The sequence below is a fragment of the Anabrus simplex genome, chromosome 14 (assembly GCF_040414725.1).
Source record: "Anabrus simplex isolate iqAnaSimp1 chromosome 14, ASM4041472v1, whole genome shotgun sequence".
NCBI lineage: Eukaryota > Metazoa > Arthropoda > Insecta > Orthoptera > Tettigoniidae > Anabrus > Anabrus simplex.
The window spans coordinates 21,001,422-21,022,137 of record NC_090278.1 but is presented as its reverse complement, the minus strand read 5'-3'; the positions used below and the strand labels follow the sequence as shown (position 1 = coordinate 21,022,137).

The 20,716-nt window shown below is 40.7% G+C and overlaps 1 protein-coding gene across 1 annotated transcript in view; it reads right to left on the bottom strand.

The window, feature by feature from the left end:
- The window catches only part of LOC136885506 (uncharacterized), a 71,357-nt gene that overhangs the window by 9,069 nt on the left and 41,572 nt on the right, over window positions 1–20,716 (bottom strand). The window contains exon 4 of the mRNA XM_068230264.1: window positions 14,326–14,408. Coding sequence (XP_068086365.1) covers window positions 14,326–14,408 — 83 coding nt within the window. The remainder of the gene's footprint in view (window positions 1–14,325; window positions 14,409–20,716) is intronic.

The following is a 20,716-nucleotide window of genomic DNA, read 5'->3' as shown; positions in this document are numbered from 1 at the left end:
CACCAGTGAAGTTATTTCTTTTTTAAGGTTTTTAGTTGAGTTCCAGGACCATGCTCTTGTTTTTTCTCTTTCTCCATGTCAGATTTTGCAAATCATCTATCCCTATGCAATTGGTATTCTCTCAGACAAAATAGTAAGAGCCATTGCCGAGCAATCATCTATCGAGGACTTCCACGGCCACTTGCTAGCTAACTTCATCCCGGCTAGGGCAAGGTTCTCCCTTATTCGGAAGTACTATTATCGTGTACAGCGCTTGGATGAAAACTTGGCAGACTTCATCCAAGATATTAAGTTCTATACTAGGGTGTTTGCTCTTCACTTTCCTGAGGATCAGATTGTACAAGCTATTGTGGAAGGTATCTCACCATCCTATAGGTCATATTTATGTTTCGCGGCGTGCCCGCAAACCTTCTCTGAACTTGAAGCATTGGCCGTCTCAGCGGAAGGAGTTAGATACGCCGATTCCTTGCGTGTCGCGAAAGAACCCCCTCCTTCTTTTGGTAATCCTCGGCCTCCACCTCGCCGACCAGTCACACCTCGTATATGCTATGCTTGCGGGTCGCCTGACCATCTTCGGAACAAGTGTCCATTGATCAAATCTAGTAGGGCAAATAATGGAGCTGGTTCATCACAAGGCTGTTTTAAATGTGGGGCTTTCTCACATATCGCCAAGAATTGCCCAAATTCAAATAGCACCCCCTCCTGCTCAACCTCTGGTGCAAATTCCACCAATGCCAATAATAAAAAGTGACTAGTGGCTTCGGCTGAGTCGACTAATCCATCTTTCCGAGGCTCAGCCCCTGGTAAACAGGTCGAAAATTCAGGGAAAGTTCAGTCTTCAAATTCATATTTTGAATGCCCCAAAGAATGTCTTAGGATTGCGGCGGATACCCCCGCACCGGTGCCTTTTCTCAAAATTGAGTTAAATAATGAGCCTATAACAGCTCTATTAGATTCAGGCAGTGTTTGTTCTATTATTTCGGCTGAATGGTATTCAAAATTGAAATCTGTTTGTAAGCTTCCCGACTATTGTTTGTCTGCGATCCAATATGTTTCGGCTAATTCATCTCCATTAGAAATTCTAGGTTCTTTACATGTCAAAATTCGTATTTTTAAATTTACATGGAATATCAAATTGTTTGTGGCCAAGCACTTGTCTTGCCCCATTATATTGGGAGCTGACTTCATTTCTCACACTGGTCTTGTGCTCGATCTTCAGAGTAGGTCGTGCACTTTCAAATTTGCGTCTAATTGTAAAATCCCATTATTGAAATGTAATTCTGCATCATGTTCATCTATTTCGCCTACCCAGGATGAGATGTTGTTAGACCTTAGACATCTACCTGAGGAGCAGGCTGATAGTATTCGTAAATTGTGTCAGTCATTTCCAGAGGTGTTCTCTGATACTCTTGGTGTTACTGACCTTATTGAATACAAAATTGAGGTCACGGATTCGATTCCGGTCCGTTTTCCACCTTATAGGCTATCTCCACCTAAAATGAAGGCTCTGAAAGAAATCATCGATCAGATGTTGAAGGATGGTATTATTAGGCCCTCTAAGTCGGCGTATTCTTCGCCTATTTTTCTAGTCCCGAAACCCCAAGGGGGCTTCAGGCCTGTCATTGATTATAGGGCTCTCAATCGGAAGGTGGTGTTACAATCTGTGCCCCTTCCCGACCTTCATTCTTGTTTTTCATGGTTCCGTAAGGCCAAGTTCTTCACCATCTTGGATTTGAATCAGGCCTACAATCAAATTCCCCTTGCCGAAGAGTCTAAACATCTTACAGCGTTTGCCACGGATTGGAATTTGTATGAATACAACCGCGTGCCTTTCGGGCTCCCCACGGGAGCAGCTGTACTCACTAGGCTGCTAGATAGGGTCTTCTCCGACATCAAATTTGAGTACTTGTATCACTACCTGGATGATGTCGTCGTATTTTCGGAGACCTTTGAAGAACATCTAGATCATCTGCGAGAAGTTCTTAATCGCCTTCGTAAGGCTGGGTTAACTGTTAAGTTGTCCAAGGTTGCCTTCGCTAAGCCCTCCATGTCATTCCTAGAGCATATTGTGTCACCTGATGGTGTTGCAGTCGATCATTCTAGAACACAGGCCATCCGTGATTTTAAACCCCCCAAGGACATCAAAGGTATCGCCAGGTTCATTGGTATGGTGAATTTCTTCAGGAAGTTTATTCCTAACTTCGCTAATAGAGCGGCGCCCTTGAACCTTCTTCGTAAGAAAGGCATCAAATTCGAGTGGGGACCTTCTCAACAAGCCGCTTTTGAAGATCTTAAATTAGCTCTCTGTAATGCCCCTGTCCTTGCTATGCCTGATTTCTCAAAGAAAATCATCGTCCAAACCGACGCGTCGTCGTCGGCGGTAGCTGCAGTCCTTCTTCAAGAGACTGAACTAGGGAGGCGACCCATCGCCTATGCATCTAGGACCTTGTCGGCTCAAGAAGCCAAGTATTCCATCTATGAGCTCGAAGGTTTGGCAGTCTTATTTGCCTTAGAAAAGTTCCGTCTCTATCTGGAACATGTCAAATTCGACGTGGAGACAGATAATCAAGCCTTAAGCTGGGTCTTAGGTAGGCCGCGTCGTACTGGTCGTATAGCCCGTTGGGCCATCCGTATTTCTGCCTTCCAATTCGATGTCAGGCATATCCGAGGTACCGAAAATGTTGTTGCTGATGGACTCAGACGTATGTTTTCCAACGACGTTGAGACCCATGAACCGGTCGATAGTTCATCTCCTCCCGAGCCCATGCTATCTGATGTTAATGCCATCTTAACAGATGCTCCCATGCTCTTTAGGGATATCGAGAAATACCAACGTGAAGTCCGACGCTGGCTCCGATAATGGAAACCCTTTCTTCTGGGGAACATATTGTCCCTTATGTACTGAGGAACTGTGTTCTATGTTGCCCTTCGAGGCATGACAAGAGGATGAAGGTTGTCGTTCCAGCTGTTCTTGTACCTATGATCTTCAAGTACTATCATGAGACCCCATTAGGGGGGCATCTTGGAATCTTTAAAACTCGTGAGAAGATTCGTGAAAGGTTCATCTGGAAGGGTATGTACGGTGAAATCCGTGAACTAGTAAAGGCTTGTACATCCTGCTTGCTTAGTAAACCCACCATGTCAACCAAGGTAGGCCTGTTGTCTTCTCACCAAGCGTCGCGCCCTATGGAACGCCTGTATATTGATTATGTAGGAGCCTTTCCCCAGTCGAAGGGAAATGCCAACAAGTTCATCTTGGTATGTGTAGATGGTTTTACAAGATTTTCCTGGTTATTTCCGACTAAGCTGGCTACCGCTCAGTCCACCATTACTTGCCTAAATTCAATTTTCGCTTCTTTTGGTCCGTGTCAATATATTGTGTCTGATAATGCTAAGGCTTTTACATCTAATTTATTTCGTAAATTCTGCTTTGATCTGTCCATCTCTCATGTGACAACTTCTGCTTAATACCCTCAACCATCTCTGGCTGAACGGGTTAATCGTAATCTCAGGTCCGCGCTTATTGCCTATCATCATGAAGATCATTCCAGGTGGGACACGTCCCTGCATTGGTTAGCTTTTGCTTTGAACTCGGCGGTTCATGAATCTCATAAGTTTACGCCAGCTTCGCTGATGTTCAAGTTTGTTCCCAACACGCCGCTCTCTAACCTCTGGTCTCTGAGTGACATTCTACCTGAGACAATAGACCCAGATAACATTAAAGATCTTTGGAAGAAGGCTAAAGCCAATCGTAAGGTGTCTCATGAAAAAGTTAGGGAAAAATATGATCGTGGACGGAGACCCACCAATTTGAAGATAGGTGACCAGGTGATGGTCAAACATTTTGTTCCCGCGGGCAAGCTTGCCCCCAGATTTCATGGGCCGTGTATCATTCTCGATTTCCTTACCCCCGTTACCTTATTGCTAAGCAATCCAGCCACCGAGAGGATATTTAGGGTTCACCTGTCACAGGTGAAACCGGTGTAATTTCTGTGTTAACTTGCCTCATATAATTTTGAAAGAAATATGAAGGTTATATTTTTTTAGGGGTTTCACTTTTAAGGCCTTCTGCCCTTTCTATAACGTTCTTAATATGTAAACATTTATTGTAAACCTTCCCCGCACTGTTAAACTGCCATCCTGTCCTTGCCACGGCCATTACCACGCTCCCGTCTCCTGCTCCACAACACACAGTGGCTTATAAATGCCATGAATATCTGCACGCCGCTGGCCCCTCAACCTCTCCACAAAGCCTGTGCCCTCAAAAAGATGATGGTCCAACAAAATTCTGCCGCCTAGCCTTAATGTTTCAGTGCCCCCGCAGCAGCGCGGCGCCGTACCGCTCCTGAGGCAGGGTACGGGCCCGCCCTTCCCCAGTGAGGCCAACCTGTGTACGGCGAGCCGGAGTCCTCCTCCCGGCCAAGGCTGATGTGCGGCGCACAACCTGTAACTGGCCCGCGACATGCATGTTCGCCGCGGGCGCGGCGTGCTTCAACTCCACTACTCCTCTCATAGTGCGTGCGAGCGGTATCTCAGGGTACTTGAGGGGTCCGTGCGGCCTCCTCTGAACTCAAGCAGCGGTGGCTGGTCTGGCCGCCAAAATTATCAACGTTTAAAGTACATATCCAGCTATATGGACATTCCAGTTCAACATTACTACCTTTTCTTGGATTTTACTGCAATACCTGGTGGACTTAGAAAATGTTTCCTCAACCTTAAAAACTAATTTTCCTTCTGAATTCAACTTCTACAAACATAAAGACATTACTTCAACAGTTACTATAATGAATTCTGAAAACTGGATCAGACCAAATTTACAAAAGTTTTATAAATACTTCTGCAATTAATCTCCATATCAACATCATAACTTGGACGTTGTTTTCAAACAAATTTCATGTGTCACCCCTGGAGGGACTTTGGGGGGGGGGGGAGGTCTGTACCGGGCGGTACACCTCCACGCCGCTAATTCAAACTTTGCGCCTGTTGAAACTCCCCTACTAGAGGAAGTCTGAACTTTATCTAATGGGTTAATTTTCAAGTTTCTCAGAAGATGTCACTACTTGGAAATTTTGAAGTTTCTGAACTAGGTCGTTTTCGATGTGTTTTTGTTTTGCCTGTAGTAACAAGTGTGAACATTCTCTTCTAGAGGACACTACTGAAGAACTACAATGGTGCACCCTAGTGCGAAGTGAAAGAACAGTTTTTTTTGGAGAAATTTTTATTTCAAAAGTTTGTTTCTTGTTAAATTTCTTTCTGTTATTGTTTAAGTTGGCTGTATAACCCCTTCTTTCCCCCTGTTTTGAATTTAGCCAATCCCGAATTTCTTTAATTAATTTATGACCAATCAGGTGTATCTTCCCCAAAGGGGATATATTGCTTAACCCTAGCCAATAAAGTTTTTGTGGGAGGGTGTTCTCATTCCAAAAAACGCCTCGAACTTTCCGCGAGAGTATATAAACTGCTAGCCACTTCAGTAACATATTTCAGTGTGTAAAGTACATAGCAGGGGGCGGGAAGCGCCTCTTTCTTCGGGCAGCAGTTCATCCATAAGGTAAAGGCCGTTTAATAACTTCTTTTCTTGCTAGCTCAGCAGTTTAACTCTCGGGGCGGGTCCGAAGCTTTTCCACCATGTAACTTTTCCCTAAAATGTAAAGACTCTTAGTATCTATTCTCTTTTAAGCTACATATTGGGATAGAGAGTGTTTAACCCTCTCGAGCTCCCACTCATATTGCTTTGAGGTGAACTTATTTTTCTCAACCGTTTCTTCCTTAACGTAATGTAAATTGTTTCCTTCTGTAAGTAACCTCTTTAGTATGGGATTAGCCCTCGCATTAACGGCCTAGTGCCAATTAGGTTTTACTCAAAATGTATTAGGAGTGCAGATCGCCTCCTCTCAAATTGGTATTTTAGAGGCCATGTAATTAACCTTTCCTTTATTAATAGGCCTCAGTAGGTTGGGTATTTTACCCCTGTGTCTATGTCCCTAGAGGACAGCTTGAACGTCGAGTTTGGTGTGGCCTTTGATAGGCTTAAAGTTTGAGAGCGAGTGGCTCTTTCTTGAAAATTGAGTGTTGTATGCCTCGAGGAGGCTTTTCTGTGTAATTTGGAGCAAGTGCTCCTGGGCATGAATGGGGTTTTCTGCCCCTCTGTTAAAACTTGTTTTGGGGTAGTTGGGCTAATTGCCCAAGAATTGCGAGTTCGGGGCTCGAAGCCCAAATCCTGTAAATACTGTAATTGTACTTTTGTAGCCTTGCTACTCTGTACCTGCCATTCTTGTTATTTCTTGATTTTGCAAAGAAAATATAACCTTGTTAAATTTTAAATTAACTTTAATTTCGTAGCCTGAGACCTGTTCACCCCCGCACCTTCTTTCACCTCTGTTAATACACCAAACCACGGTCCCAAAAATAATACACAAAAGCCTTGTCACGTTGCTGGTTCGCGAGTGCCTCTGCACAAGATAAGTTTCGGGAGAACAAAGCTAAATTAAACTCCATTAAAAAATAGTAATATTCATTTGGTATGTGAAAAGTATTCATAAGCAACATTTTTATTGGTGGTCATATTTCAAGATTGTTCTCTAACATAGCCTATTGTGTCCTGTTACACAAGAATTACAAAAACCCAGCAGAATATGAACCTCAACGAGATGATGTATTTGGGCATTCTTTAATAGTGTGCATGGTTCTGCTCTGTATAACGATACTGGGCAGTTCTGAGGACTGAAATGAATATTTCTTGCCACTAGTTGTGAATGTACAGTAGGAACAATTCAAACAACACAGGCGGGAACTCGAAAAGAATTTTCAGACTCCAAAGTGTTCTCGTTTATTTTACAGCATTATTCACCTTCGGCTGTACTTAGCACGCTTAAACTAAGTCTACAGTAGCGTGTATATTCCTCTTACAGTTTTGAAGCTACGTAAAGTGAAAGTTGAAACATTGTTTTCTCAGAAGTGAAAAATTGTAATTCACCACCGCCAATAAAATGGAACCAAGGGTGTGAGTCCGTCCTGTTCCTCGGCTCTACGCTTGCTGCTTGTTTCTTCGTCAAGTTTCAGGTGATCCATCTTATTTGATGGCGACTACGACCATCACGTGTAAACTTGCTCCGCACTTACCTGCCTAATTATCAAGAAAACTAGCAGCTGGGATTCCTTGTATGTGTTCAGCCGTCATCACTAAGTGCACGTTTTGATTTAAAACGGTCAAAATGACTCTCATGGACGTCGAGAAGAGGTTGTCACAGTACGAGAACCGCATGGCTGAATTTCAAGCTCGCTTGGAGGAAGCCATGACGGCTTCCGACCGCAGTGCAGACAGCAGTGCCGCCAACCCCCAGGAGCTGCTTACCAGCCTAAGCTCCGACTTTAAGAACTTCAGAGATTCCATGGGTGCTGAGATAGCTGACATGAAGCAGGCCATTGCGGAGATCCATCAAAGGATGGATAAACAAGAGGAGATGGCTGATGAAGCAGCCCAGTACAGTAGGCGAAATTGCCTACTGATACATGGGGTTAAGGAATCACCTGAAGAGGACACCTATGGGGCTGTTATAGACGTCATTAAGAACAGACTCAAGATATATATTGGCATGGACAGTATCGATAGATGTCATAGATTGGGTGGCCAGCGCAGGACGACTGCCAACGTAGTGGCCACTGGGAACAGGCCAATAATTGAGAAGTTTCTGCGATACCATCAGCGGGACCAAGACTGGCGGGCGAAGCGACTACTGAAGGGCACAAACATCATGGTCACGGAATCCCTCACGGCAACAAGAAAAGGGATTTTGAATAAGGCACGCGATGCATTTGGACTGCGGAATGTGTATACACAGGATGGACGTGTGACTGTAATTACACCAGACGGCAAGAAAACCACTCTGATCACTCCTAGCGACCTAAACGTTCTCATCAGGCAGCGTAGCGGAGCACAGAATCAGTGACAATGAGTGAATGTGTTATAATAGGGCTAGTTTTAAAATATGTAACAGGACTCTTGTTTACCATGAGTTTCAAATTTGCCTCAAATACTGTTAATTATGTGTATATTTTTTTGAAATGTGAGTGTGAATGTGTGTGTGCAACAGTCAACGGGAGGCAGAGGTGAGTACCCATTGTTTCTGTGAACCTAAGTTAAACATAATCCCCTTGTAATGTTAGCTCAACGCCCGCTACCTGAGTCTGGCTCCGGTCCGCAACCCCCTGTTGCAACAAGTGTCTTGTTGAGACAGGCTCTCTCCTCTACGCCACATGGTTTGCAATGTTGCCATGTGAACGTACAATTGTTAACGACAATGACGTACATGTTTTCTGTATTAGTGAAACTTGGCTAAGGCCTACTATCCCTTCCGCTATGGTAAATATTAATAATTACGAACTCGTCCGCTGGGATAGAACGGATGGTAGGAAACGTGGCGGTGTAGCCCTTTAATTCAGAAATGACTTGAGAGGTAGAGTAATATGCACATCACAAAATGCCACTCAACCGGGACCAGAGTTCATGGTCGTGGAGATCACCGTTAAAGGGACGAAAGTCCTCTTCGCCGTAGTTTATAAACCTCCAGATATAGTGAACATGACGGAGTTGGAAGCTTGTTTATTCAACCTAGTACCAACTTACGAACATATCGTACTATTAGGAGACTTAAATATAAACTTACTGAAAGAATCAGCTCAGAAGGACAAACTACTTGATATACTATTTTCCTGTAACCTTACGATTCTCCCATTAAATCCTACCAACCATATATATAGCAATAATCACACTTCACACTCACTAATCGATCTAATCATAACAAACAATCCCCAGAAAGCCTTAAATCACGGCCAAATTCCTGTTCCATCGATCTCAACACACGACCTAGTTTATTTATCCTATTCTCTTCGCATACCCAAATACAAACCTAAGTTCACCACTTGTAGGAATATAAGAGATATTAATTTAGATCAACTGAAGTATGACGCCTACAACCTACCATGGAACGATATTCTACTACTAGACGATATTGACGCAAAAATAGACAAACTAAATTCCCTCATTACTAGTCTATACGAAAAACACGCTCCCAAACGACAAGTGAAAGTGAGTCTCCCCCCCCTGCCCATGGCTAAATGACGAAATTAAGAATTTGATGGCTCGCCGTGATTCATGGTTCCGACGGTACAAACGTACCCGTAACGAATCCGATTTTGAAAACTATCGGGTACTTAGGAACAGAATTAAGCAAGAAATCAGAAATCAGAAATTTAAGTACTTAAACTGTCTTTCAGGTAAAATGAATGCCAGGAATTCCTGGAAAGAACTACGCTCTCTTGGTATTGTAAAGGGCCAACAACAGCAACGTGAACCAACTGTTCCCCTAGACGAGCTTATTACATATTTCTCTGAAGAACGAATCACGTTTAAACCAATCAATCAGGCAGAATTAAATACGAATCAACCAACCATCCCTCCACTTAACCGTCCTCAATTTTCATTCCAAGAGGTCACTAGCAACCAAATTAAAAAAGTACTGTACTCTATTAAATCTAAGGCAGTAGGAGTAGATGACATCCTTATACATTTCATACATAATATAATAGGCGCTATCCTCCCGATTATCACACATATATTCAATTACTGTCTTAGAAATGGAACTTTCCCTGCACTCTGGAAACAAGCTAATGTCATCCCAGTGCCCAAGATAAACGATCCTAAACTGACCTCTGACTATCGCCCTGTTTCTATTCTTCCAGCGCTTTCTAAGGCTTTGGAAAGACTGGTGTACGAGCAAGTATTGAAATATTTAAATAACTATTCTCTCCTTGACCCATTACAATCGGGCTTTAAGAAAGGGTACAGCACTGCCACGGCTCTCCTTAAAGTGACAGAAGACATCAGACTAGCTATGGAACAACGACAACTTACAGTACTAACACTACTGGATTTCAGTGGCGCATTTGATACAATAGACTTACAGCTACTAATTAAGAAAATGGAATCTTACTTGTTTGACCATTTAGTACTGGAGTTTTTTACGTCATATTTGAAAGATCGGAGGCAGCGGGTGATAACTCGCGAAAGAAATTCAGAATGGCGTACAAGGAAAGTTGGCACGCCACAAGGTAGTATTTTAGGACCGTTGCTTTTTACATTGTATATCAATGACATTTCATCTTCTCTAAAAACGTGTAATTATCACCTATATGCTGATGATCTCCAAATTTACTACCATTGCAGCTTAAGCGAATTACCAAAAGCAGTAAAATGCATAAATGATGACATGAAAAAACTCAGTGAATATGCTCCCGCAAACAAACTTCTCATAAATCCATCAAAATCGCAAGCTATCATTGTCGATTCCCAGAAGCTCCTACACAAGATCAATGATTCGATCATTCTTCCTTTACAAATAGATAATAGCACAATTCCGTACAGTAAAACAGTGAGAAATCTTGGGGCGACTATGACTGAAACTCTAAATTGGACAGAACATATCAAAAACATAAGTCATAAGGTGTTTGCTACTCTACACCCACTGAAATTAAACAAAGATATTATACCACTAAACATGCGGCAAAGATTAACACAGACCCTAATTCTTCCTATCCTTGACTACTGTGATGTTATCTTGGTAGACGCTACTAAAGAACAAACTAGGAAACTGCAGCGTATTATGAATTGTTGCCTTAGATTCATTTTTAACCTAAGGTATGATGTGCATATTACTCCTTAATATCAAGCACTGCACTGGTTAAAACCTGATAAGAGACGTGAATATCATACACTGACTGACAGAGCAAATGCAACACCAAGAAGGAGTGGTCAGAACTTTATGCCAATTGCAGGGTAGACTGACGTCACTGAGGTATGCTCATGATGTGAAATGCGCCGCTGTGCTGCGCACGTAGCGAACGATAAATGGGACACGGCGTTGGCGAATGGCCCACTTCGTACCGTGATTTCTCAGCCGACAGTCATTGTAGAACGTGTTGTCGTGTGCCACAGGACACGTGTATAGCTAAGAATGCCAGGCCGCCGTCAACGGAGGCATTTCCAGCAGACAGACGACTTTACGAGGGGTATGGTGATCGGGCTGAGAAGGGCAGGTTGGTCGCTTCGTCAAATCGCAGCCGATACCCATAGGGATGTGTCCACGGTGCAGCGCCTGTGGCGAAGATGGTTGGCGCAGGGACATGTGGCACGTGCGAGGGGTCCAGGCGCAGCTCGAGTGACGTCAGCACGCGAGGATCGGCGCATCCGCCGCCAAGCGGTGGCAGCCCCGCACGCCACGTCAACCGCCATTCGTCAGCATGTGCAAGACACCCTGACTGTTCCAATATCGACCAGAACAATTTCCCGTCGATTGGTTGAAGGAGGCCTGCACTCCCGGCGTCCGCTCAGAAGACTACCATTGACTCCACACCATAGACGTGCACGCCTGGCATGGTGCCGGGCTAGAGCGACTTGGATGAGGGAATGGCGGAACGTCGTGTTCTCCGATGAGTCACGCTTCTGTTCTGTCAGTGATAGTCACCGCAGACGAGTGTGGCGTCGGCGTGGAGAAAGGTCAAATCCGGCAGTAACTGTGGAGCGCCCTACCGCTAGACAACGCGGCATCATGGTTTGGGGCGCTATTGCGTATGATTCCACGTCACCTCTAGTGCGTATTCAAGGCACGTTAAATGCCCACCGCTACGTGCAGCATGTGCTGCGGCCGGTGGCACTCCCGTACCTTCAGGGGCTGCCCAATGCTCTGTTTCAGCAGGATAATGCCCGCCCACACACTGCTCGCATGTCCCAACAGGCTCTACGAGGTGTACAGATGCTTCCGTGGCCAGCGTACTCTCCGGATCTCTCACCAATCGAACACGTGTGGGATCTCATTGGACGCCGTTTGCAAACTCTGCCCCAGCCTCGTACGGACGACCAACTGTGGCAAATGGTTGACAGAGAATGGAGAACCATCCCTCAGGACACCATCCGCACTCTTATTGACTCTGTACCTCGACGTGTTTCTGCGTGCATCGCCGCTCGCGGTGGTCCTACATCCTACTGAGTCGATGCCGTGCGCATTGTGTAACCTGCATATCGGTTTGAAATAAACATCAATTATTCATCCGTGCCGTCTCTGTTTTTCCCCAACTTTCATCCCTTTCGAACCACTCCTCCTTGGTGTTGCATTGTCACTGTCAGTCAGTGTATATTTGTCTTAATACACAAACTCCTGCATAGTAACTCCCCCCTGTATATTTCATCTAAACTTCACTTCCTCTCTTCCTTCCATAATCGTAACACTCGCTCGGGCTCCACTTTAGCTATTCCTCATCACCACTCTTCTGTGTATAATAAATATTTCATTGTAACCGGATCCAGGCTTTGGAATTCCCTGCCAGTAAGTGTCAGGGGCATTGACTCTTTCCCCAAATTTAAAATATCTTGCCGAGACTTCCTGTTGAGAGATACCGATTGAAGTGTGTATTGGTGTGTATTGTGTGCGTGTGATTGGTAATTGTAAAATTAAAAATTGTTTCTGTTAGTTTTATATAATATAAACGTAAGGGTAGTTGATAAGTGTGTACATTGTAAGTGTATGTGCAAGTGTCTGTGTGAGATAGAAAAGAGGACTGAAGTAACGAGCTAATAAGCTAATAAGCTGCATAATGTGTGGATGTGTAACTTAAGCTTAATTTAGGAAATAGTATAAGGAGTGTAATTAGTATAATTAGTAATAGGCAACCTTAATATTATTTATTCTATTGCGGTTAAGTGTAAGAGAGGGCCGTGTGCCCTAACTTCGCCACATGAAAGAAGCCATAATAAATAAATAAATAAATAAATAAATAAATAAATAAATAAATAAATAAATAAATAAAATAACAGATGAGGAGACTCTAACCACTAACAAAATAAAATAAACCTTTCAGAATTCGTAGTTTCCAAATATAATCTGGATTGAAGCCAAACATCAGGCTATGACTAGTCATTCCAGAACATGCCGATACAAGAGTGGGGCTAAGAGAACAAAGCCGACCTTATACAATCGTTTCCCGGGGATCGTCAAAGATCGTTCCACACAGTAACCAACAAAGGTGTGACAGCAAAACATTAATTTTCAAGTAGTCTGATGGCACACCAACAGTTCAAAAACTCTACTGCATTAAAAGTTTGAAAACAGGATACACACTTCTATTACTCCGTTATGTCACTGATAAAAATAACAATTTTGAAATAATATTCTATCGTTACATCATTATTTACCTGCTACTAGGAGATAATAAATTCACTTACTTGCAGAATTCTGGAAAGTTTTTAGGCAACTTGCACAAATTTAAAACTTCTCTTGTAACTGCCCAATATATTAGTTGATAATAATTGTGTAAATGTGTTTGCAAACAAAGTACAAGCACTTGACTGACAATGAGCAGTAAAATGAAAAGTGGGAAATGTCAATAATCAGCAAGTGTGACCACAACACTGGAAGAAGCAGAAATTCAATACCACGCTTACAACAATGTGGAAGTATTATTTTAAAACTATGACATTTAAGATGTAGCACTGCTCAATGTTTCATTTCTACAACTCATTAACTGCCTTGGCTTTCACAAATTTAACACAAAATAGAACTGGAAAGAAATCTAACCCAATAAATAATTAAAAAAATGACATTATTTGAGTTATAACATTATTGAACTGAGCCATCAATATATTGATTAATGAAACTAAATTACATTCGTTTGAAATTATTACATTGTTTGCAATGTACCTAAAAAATTAATTTGAATTTGAAGATTTATTTTACAATCTACAATCATGCCTTTTTCTGTGCGTCACTGTTGGCACAAACGTACAAAACTACTGAGAATATCTGGAGGCAATAGTTTCAGATGGTATTTCCGATAATAAGAATGTGATGAAGAAATGGTGCAGTGACAGTGAAGGAAATAATTAATTTTTCACGATTGTTTAAAGGTATTTTTTGCTACTTGATTTCCATTGCATCGACACAGATAGGTTTTATGGCGATGATCTAAGGTGTTGTAAACAAATAGACTTCGGAAATAACTACAGTAGTTCTTCTAGACATTTTCTTTGTAGGTATACAGTATATTCAATAAAAGTACATGAAGGAACAATACATTTGATCTTAAAGTTCCTGGAAATTTTAGATAATTTTAACCAATACAATTTTTGAGATATTAGTGTTGCAATGTAACCTCGTAAAGACAGAATTAAACTGATAAAAACGGCAAGTTTCAAAGATAAAACAACCACTGCTAAACACAACTGTGAATAAGTACAACATATTCCATATTGTATAGGGCTGGTGGTGTACGTACTGTGTTTCTTCTTTGACGTATGCCAGCAGCTGATCATCAGTATTTTGTTCTATGAATATTTCCTTCTTATTGTCTTCAGAAGGCTATAAGTAAGAAATAAGAATAATAGAATAAAGAAGTAAATGAATAAAAATAGTAGTATGTAGGACTACACTAGACACAGAAGAGAAAGTAAATTTCATACTGGCACAATAAGATTATAATTAATTTATCACAAAATTTAAAATATAAACATTTAAGAATGAAAAGTAACAATCAAATCAAATCGAATCAAATCAAAATCACTTTATTTGCAAAAGAGGTGCCTACCTTGGTGGCAAATGGTACACTAAAATACATTATTATCAAGCACTAAATTTTAAATTGACAAGAGAAGAGACATTTTCCTAAAATACAGTGTTATACAATTTACACTAACAATTTTTTATTAATCACACAGCTCACCTTTAATATATTTATATTGTTCACAAAATTATATTTCATAACATCTTCTGCACTTACAAACATAATCAAATCATATACATTATGTGGAATGACTTTAAATAATACTATACAACTGCTACAAAATTAAAATTTACATTACATCTACTTTGATTTTTTACCCTTTTTGGAACCAAACTAGCATAACGACCTGCTCTGTCTTAACCAGAGCCCCTTCTGCCACCGATTTTCGGATAAGTGATCAGAAAGATAAGAACAGGAAACGGTACATACTATAGGATAGCAGTAGACAAGGTAGCGATGGAAGAGGAGGAACATGAAAGGACAAAATCTATCTCCAAATCCTTACCCAATACCATTCCTTATTCTCTTTATCTTTCTGTTGATCCTTATTTTCGCAATGACTACCTATTTTCCATATCCTCTTATATTCACATTCCACTGTACCCATGATTACATACATGATTTAACTTGACATCTTGTTACTTTCCTTGTTCCTATATCTACATAAATAAAGTTGTAGGGGGTCCGCCGTCTGTAATTTCGTTTTTATGCCAGTTTTCAGATATTTATCCCTTTTAGGTCAACTCAAGACCGAATCGGTGGTTTTTCTTTTTCTTGTCTGTTTGTCTGTTCCACCATCACGGCGAAACGTTGGATAGATCTCGACCAAACGTCATATTTAGTGTATACTCATCCCCGGGGATACGCATATCATTTTTAATATTTGAACAGACGGGGTTTATACGAAAACCAGAACGGTTTTGCTCCATTTTCTCTTATACTATTTTATGTAAACGCCGTGGACTTCATATGAAACGTCTCTTCATTATAAACAACTTTTCTTATGTTCATAATTTACCTTACTGTTCAAATGACGGACAAAATTACTATTTTCCCAGGGTATCATGCTCTGCAATTTGAGACCGACAGGCCGACAACGAACCTACAGGTTATCGTGGCAACGTCTCTGACTGCTTGTCAGCACGGAAGTAAAGTATTGCCATTTTCGTCATCATTCCTGTAAATTCAAGGTTGTTCCTTGGGTAGAAAGCAAGAGAGGCGTCAATCGGCCATTCTGCGGGATATTGGCGGAATATCGTTGGAGGTTATAACCGTCCTCGAATAGCATAAGTAATAACACCATTAGTCACCTTCTTATCTGTTTACCTAAGAATTCCTGCGCCTAAATTTCTCCCCTATTACAGCTTTCTTATATCCATAACTCATACCAGCATAATTTATTGAGGGGCATTTGATTATCCAATACATTCACTTGGTATTTACATATTTGTTCTCATCCGGCTGTCCTCATTTATAATCCTATTTTCTATTAATTTCAACTTTCTTAACTGTATTATTTTCTTCCTTAATTACTCCGTATGTACGCGAGTGCAAACCCCGAAACACAGACACTTTTTTCTTTGAGGAAATGTTATAAGCTATGCAAATGTATAACTTTTGGCCACGGAAAATGTTCAATAAGGATGCAATTTTAACGACCATTAATGCCATTGAAATGAAATGTCGTATGGCTTTTAGTGTAGGGATATCCCAGGATGGGTTCGGCTCGCCAGGTGCAGGTCTTTCTATTTGACGTCCGTAGGCGACCTGCGCGTCGTGATGAGGATGAAATGATGAAGAAGACAGCACATACATCCAGCCCCCATGCCATTAGAATTGACCAAGTAAGGTTAAAATCCCCGAATCGGCCGGAATCGAACCCGGGACCCTCAGAACTGAAGGCCAGTACGCTGACCGTTCAGCCAACGAGTCAAACATTAAATGTCATTAATACCATGGTACTATACAACTGCTATCGCCTTTCATATTGGAGAGATCTACAACTTTGGTCATATGATTTTTGTCGTATTTCTATCCCTTATACGTTAAATAGAGCTGTATTTCTCGAGTTCAAATTAATTTTGTACTTTTTACACGTATATGTTATCCTTTGGCTCACTTATATGGAATACAGAATCGTGACATTCGACACGCACACTGACATGACCATTGGGCATATGATAACCAAATTTTATGATTGTAGCTGTCACATGAGTATCCAAAAAATATAAAGTATGGGTAGTATATGAAAACTGTACAAAACTTCACTCCATTCAATGACTATCTCAATCTAACCCATAAACATAGGAGATACGAGAAGATGTCATAGGACCAGCCACGTAGAACACTGAAAGAGGCGCCTGATGGCGAAGCCCGTTTGTAGATACGTCGTACAGTTTCAATGCAGTAACTCTCGAAATAAAGGTCTGCACTTCCAGACGTGTCCATGCTTATCTATATAAACAAATCTGTAAGGGATCCGCGTTCTGTAATTTCGTTTGTTTTTCCTAATTTTTCAGATAATTATCCGTTTATCGGTCGACAAAAGACCAAATCGGTGTTTTTTTTTACTTTTCTTGTGTCTCCGTCTGTTTGTCTGTTCCACTATCACGGTGGAACGGCTGGATAGATCTCGACCAAACGTCATATTTAGAGCATAGTCAACCCGGGGTAGGTTTCGATATGCATATCATTTTAAAATCTTTGAATAGACGGCGGATTTATAGGTAAACCAGAACGGTTTTCCTCCATTTCCTCTTATACTATTGATTTTCTTAAGAAACCGTGGACTGTATGTGAAACGTGTCTTCATTATAAACATCTTTCAAATTTAACTCTTCAAATGATAGAGAAAATTACTATTTTCTGCGAGTATTACGCTCTGTATTGAGTGACCGACAGACCGACACCGAACCTACAGTTTACCATGGTAATATCTCGGATAGCAGGGAAGAAACGTATTGCATTTTCGTCATCATTGCTGTAAATTCGTAGTTGTTCCTGGGATAGAAAACATGAGAGACGTCAATCGACCAATCTGCGGTATATTGGTGGAATATCGTTGCAGGTTATAACCGTCCTTGATTAGCTTAAGTAATAACGACATTAGCCATCTTATCTGTTTACCAAAGAATCCCTGCGGCTAAATTTCCCCTTTGTCACCGCTTTCTTATATCCGTAACTCAAACCATCGTAGTTTACTGAGGAAGATTTGATTTTCCAGTACAACCACCTGGTATTTACATTGTTGTCCTATCCGGCTGTTCTCAGTTATAATGCTATTTTCTATCCATTTCAACTTTCCCAACTATATTACTTTCTTCCTTAATTACTCCGTATGTATGCGAGTGCTAATTGCGAAACCTGGACATTCTTTTCTTTGAGGAAATATTCCATGCTATGCAAACGTATTACTTTAGGCCCCGGAAAATATCGGAATATGAATGCAATTTTAACGACGGTGGAGACCTTCGTTCCGGAATAATTGGTGGCTAAACGGTAAGTCGTACCACAAAAGAGAAAGTACAATCGCGTTTAAATGTACAGAGATCTACAATTTTGGGCCTATGACTTTTTGACTTAGTTATCTCTATCCCTTATACGTTAAACAGAACTGCATTCCCGAGTTCAAGTTAATTTTGTACTTTTTACACGTATATGATATCGTTTCGCACACTTATAGGAAAGAGGCAATCATGACATTGGGCACGCAACTGACATGACCAGTGGCCATATGTTCGCCAAATTATATGGTTCCAGTGTCACATGAGTATGAAAAAGTAAAGTAGTATGTGAAAACTGTACCAAATTTCACCCCATTCAATGACTAACTGAATATAATCCAGAAATATAGGAGATACGAGAAAATGGCATAGGACCAACTTTGTAGAACACTGAATTAATACAATTTTACTTACTGCCTTTACAGTAATTTACGGAGAAATCCGTATACTAGTATAAAATAATCCCGCATTATTCCTACCACTTTCCAACAAGTGGACACGCTACAGAAATATCCATAATCCTTCTCTGTACATCACACTGCGACCAAAATCAATCAATCAATCAATCAATCAATCAATCAATCAATCAATCAATCAATCAATCAATCAATCAACCACAAAATCCATACACCTCCACTGAACAGAATTTAGGGCATTCACCCAGGTGGCAGATTGTTTGTCAGTTGTTTATGTAGGAAAAGATTGTGGAAATTCCTGAAATAACTCCCTTGGTAAATTATTTCAATCACTAAATCCTCTTTGTATAAGCAAACATTTGCCAATAAATGTGCCCTTAAATTCCAAGCCAACACTCTAATGACATCTCAGAATATACTGCTTAGTCGAACAGACTGTCTCCTTTCTTGAAGTCTTCCCAGTTCAAACTTTGGAACATCCCAGTAACACAAATTTTTTGTCGGAGAGCACCCACAAGAAATGGAGCTGTTTCTGTAGATTACTTCCTGTTGTCTAATCAAGTAATTCTGGTTAAGGTCTCATACTGTAATTGTGGCATTGTTGGAGATTTATATGCCCTCTCCTTTACAAAACCTAAATAACCTCATATCATATTAAGAGATCTGTAAATTTTTTTTTTAATCCTGTTTATGTGATCACCACAATGAAGATCTGTCTTTATTATTAGTATGAATACCCAGGTACTTACAGAGATCCCCATTAGGAACTTTCTCCCCATAAACACAATAATGAAAACAGAGAGAACTCTTTCTATTTGCGAAACACAGAAACTGACCTTCCACCCCGTTTACCATCATGCCATTGCCCAACGTCCATCTCACAATATTGTCAACATCTTTTGCAGTCGCTCACAATCCTGAAACTTATTTACCACAAAGAGTCTTATCTCTGATTCCAGTTCATTATTCATATTGTATGTATGTATATATATATATATATATATATATATATATATATATATATGTGTGTGTGTGTGTATAATAAAATAACGGACTCATTATACTGCCATCTAGGACCCAATCTCACAGTCATTAAAAGATCAAATAAAGCTTCACATACTCTAATGCTCTGAGTCATATTTTCCAGAAATACAGCCTCCCACTTAGTCAGAATTCTACCTAGCCCAATTGAACTTATATTTGTCAGTAGTCTCCCACGATCTGTCCCATCAAGAGCCTTATATATGTCCATCATGACACATTTGACCTCCTGAATCTAAAAGATCTGCTATATCTCGCTGGAATCTACAAGAAGTGCTTCAGTGGAATAATGTTTCCTAAACCTGAACTACCTTCTATCGAACCAGGTATTAATTTTGTAAATGTCTATAATACAATCAGAAAGAATGCGTTCCAAGAGCTGGTGCTAAGGTGACCAGTGTGTAATTATTGGCATTATGTATATCACATTTCTTTATACACAGGTGCTACTACACCAATTCCTCATTCATTTGGTTTAGCTGCTTCATACATACACTATTCAATTTAGCACTCAGATTTGGTTCTACATCTCAACCAATTGACTTAAGCATATCCCCAGAAATTTTACCAATCTCAGCAGCATTTCTACTTTTAAATTATTGTACCTTAATTTCAATGTCTTTTTTTAATCATAGATCCATGTGGACATTGCAAATTAATTTCAAAGGATTAAGTGAAATTGTCAACTGCGTCAGGTACTGCAAAAGGACATGACCATACCGTTGGTGACACGTCCTATGCCTCACGAGTGATGGGTGCGATGCCCATTTGCTGGTGAATGGTGTCTTTTTTACATGATGCAGGACTCCGACACCCATTATGGCGTATATAATAATAATAATAATAATAATAATAATAATAATAATAATAATAATAATAATAATAATAATAATAATAATAATAATAATAATAATAATCGTATGGCCTCAGCTACCGTGTGCAGACATTTCAATTTGACGCCATCTGGCTGTCTGCTCGTCAATTTCGACGTTCCGTTTTACTCTAGGTCCCCACTAGATGGCAGACCGAGGAAACCGAAAATCTCTTGGGCGTCTATGGCTGAGATTTAATGAATTTTGTCGGGTAAACATCAATATATATATATCACGTATTTTGGAGTATGTATAACTTGAATATTATCAAAAT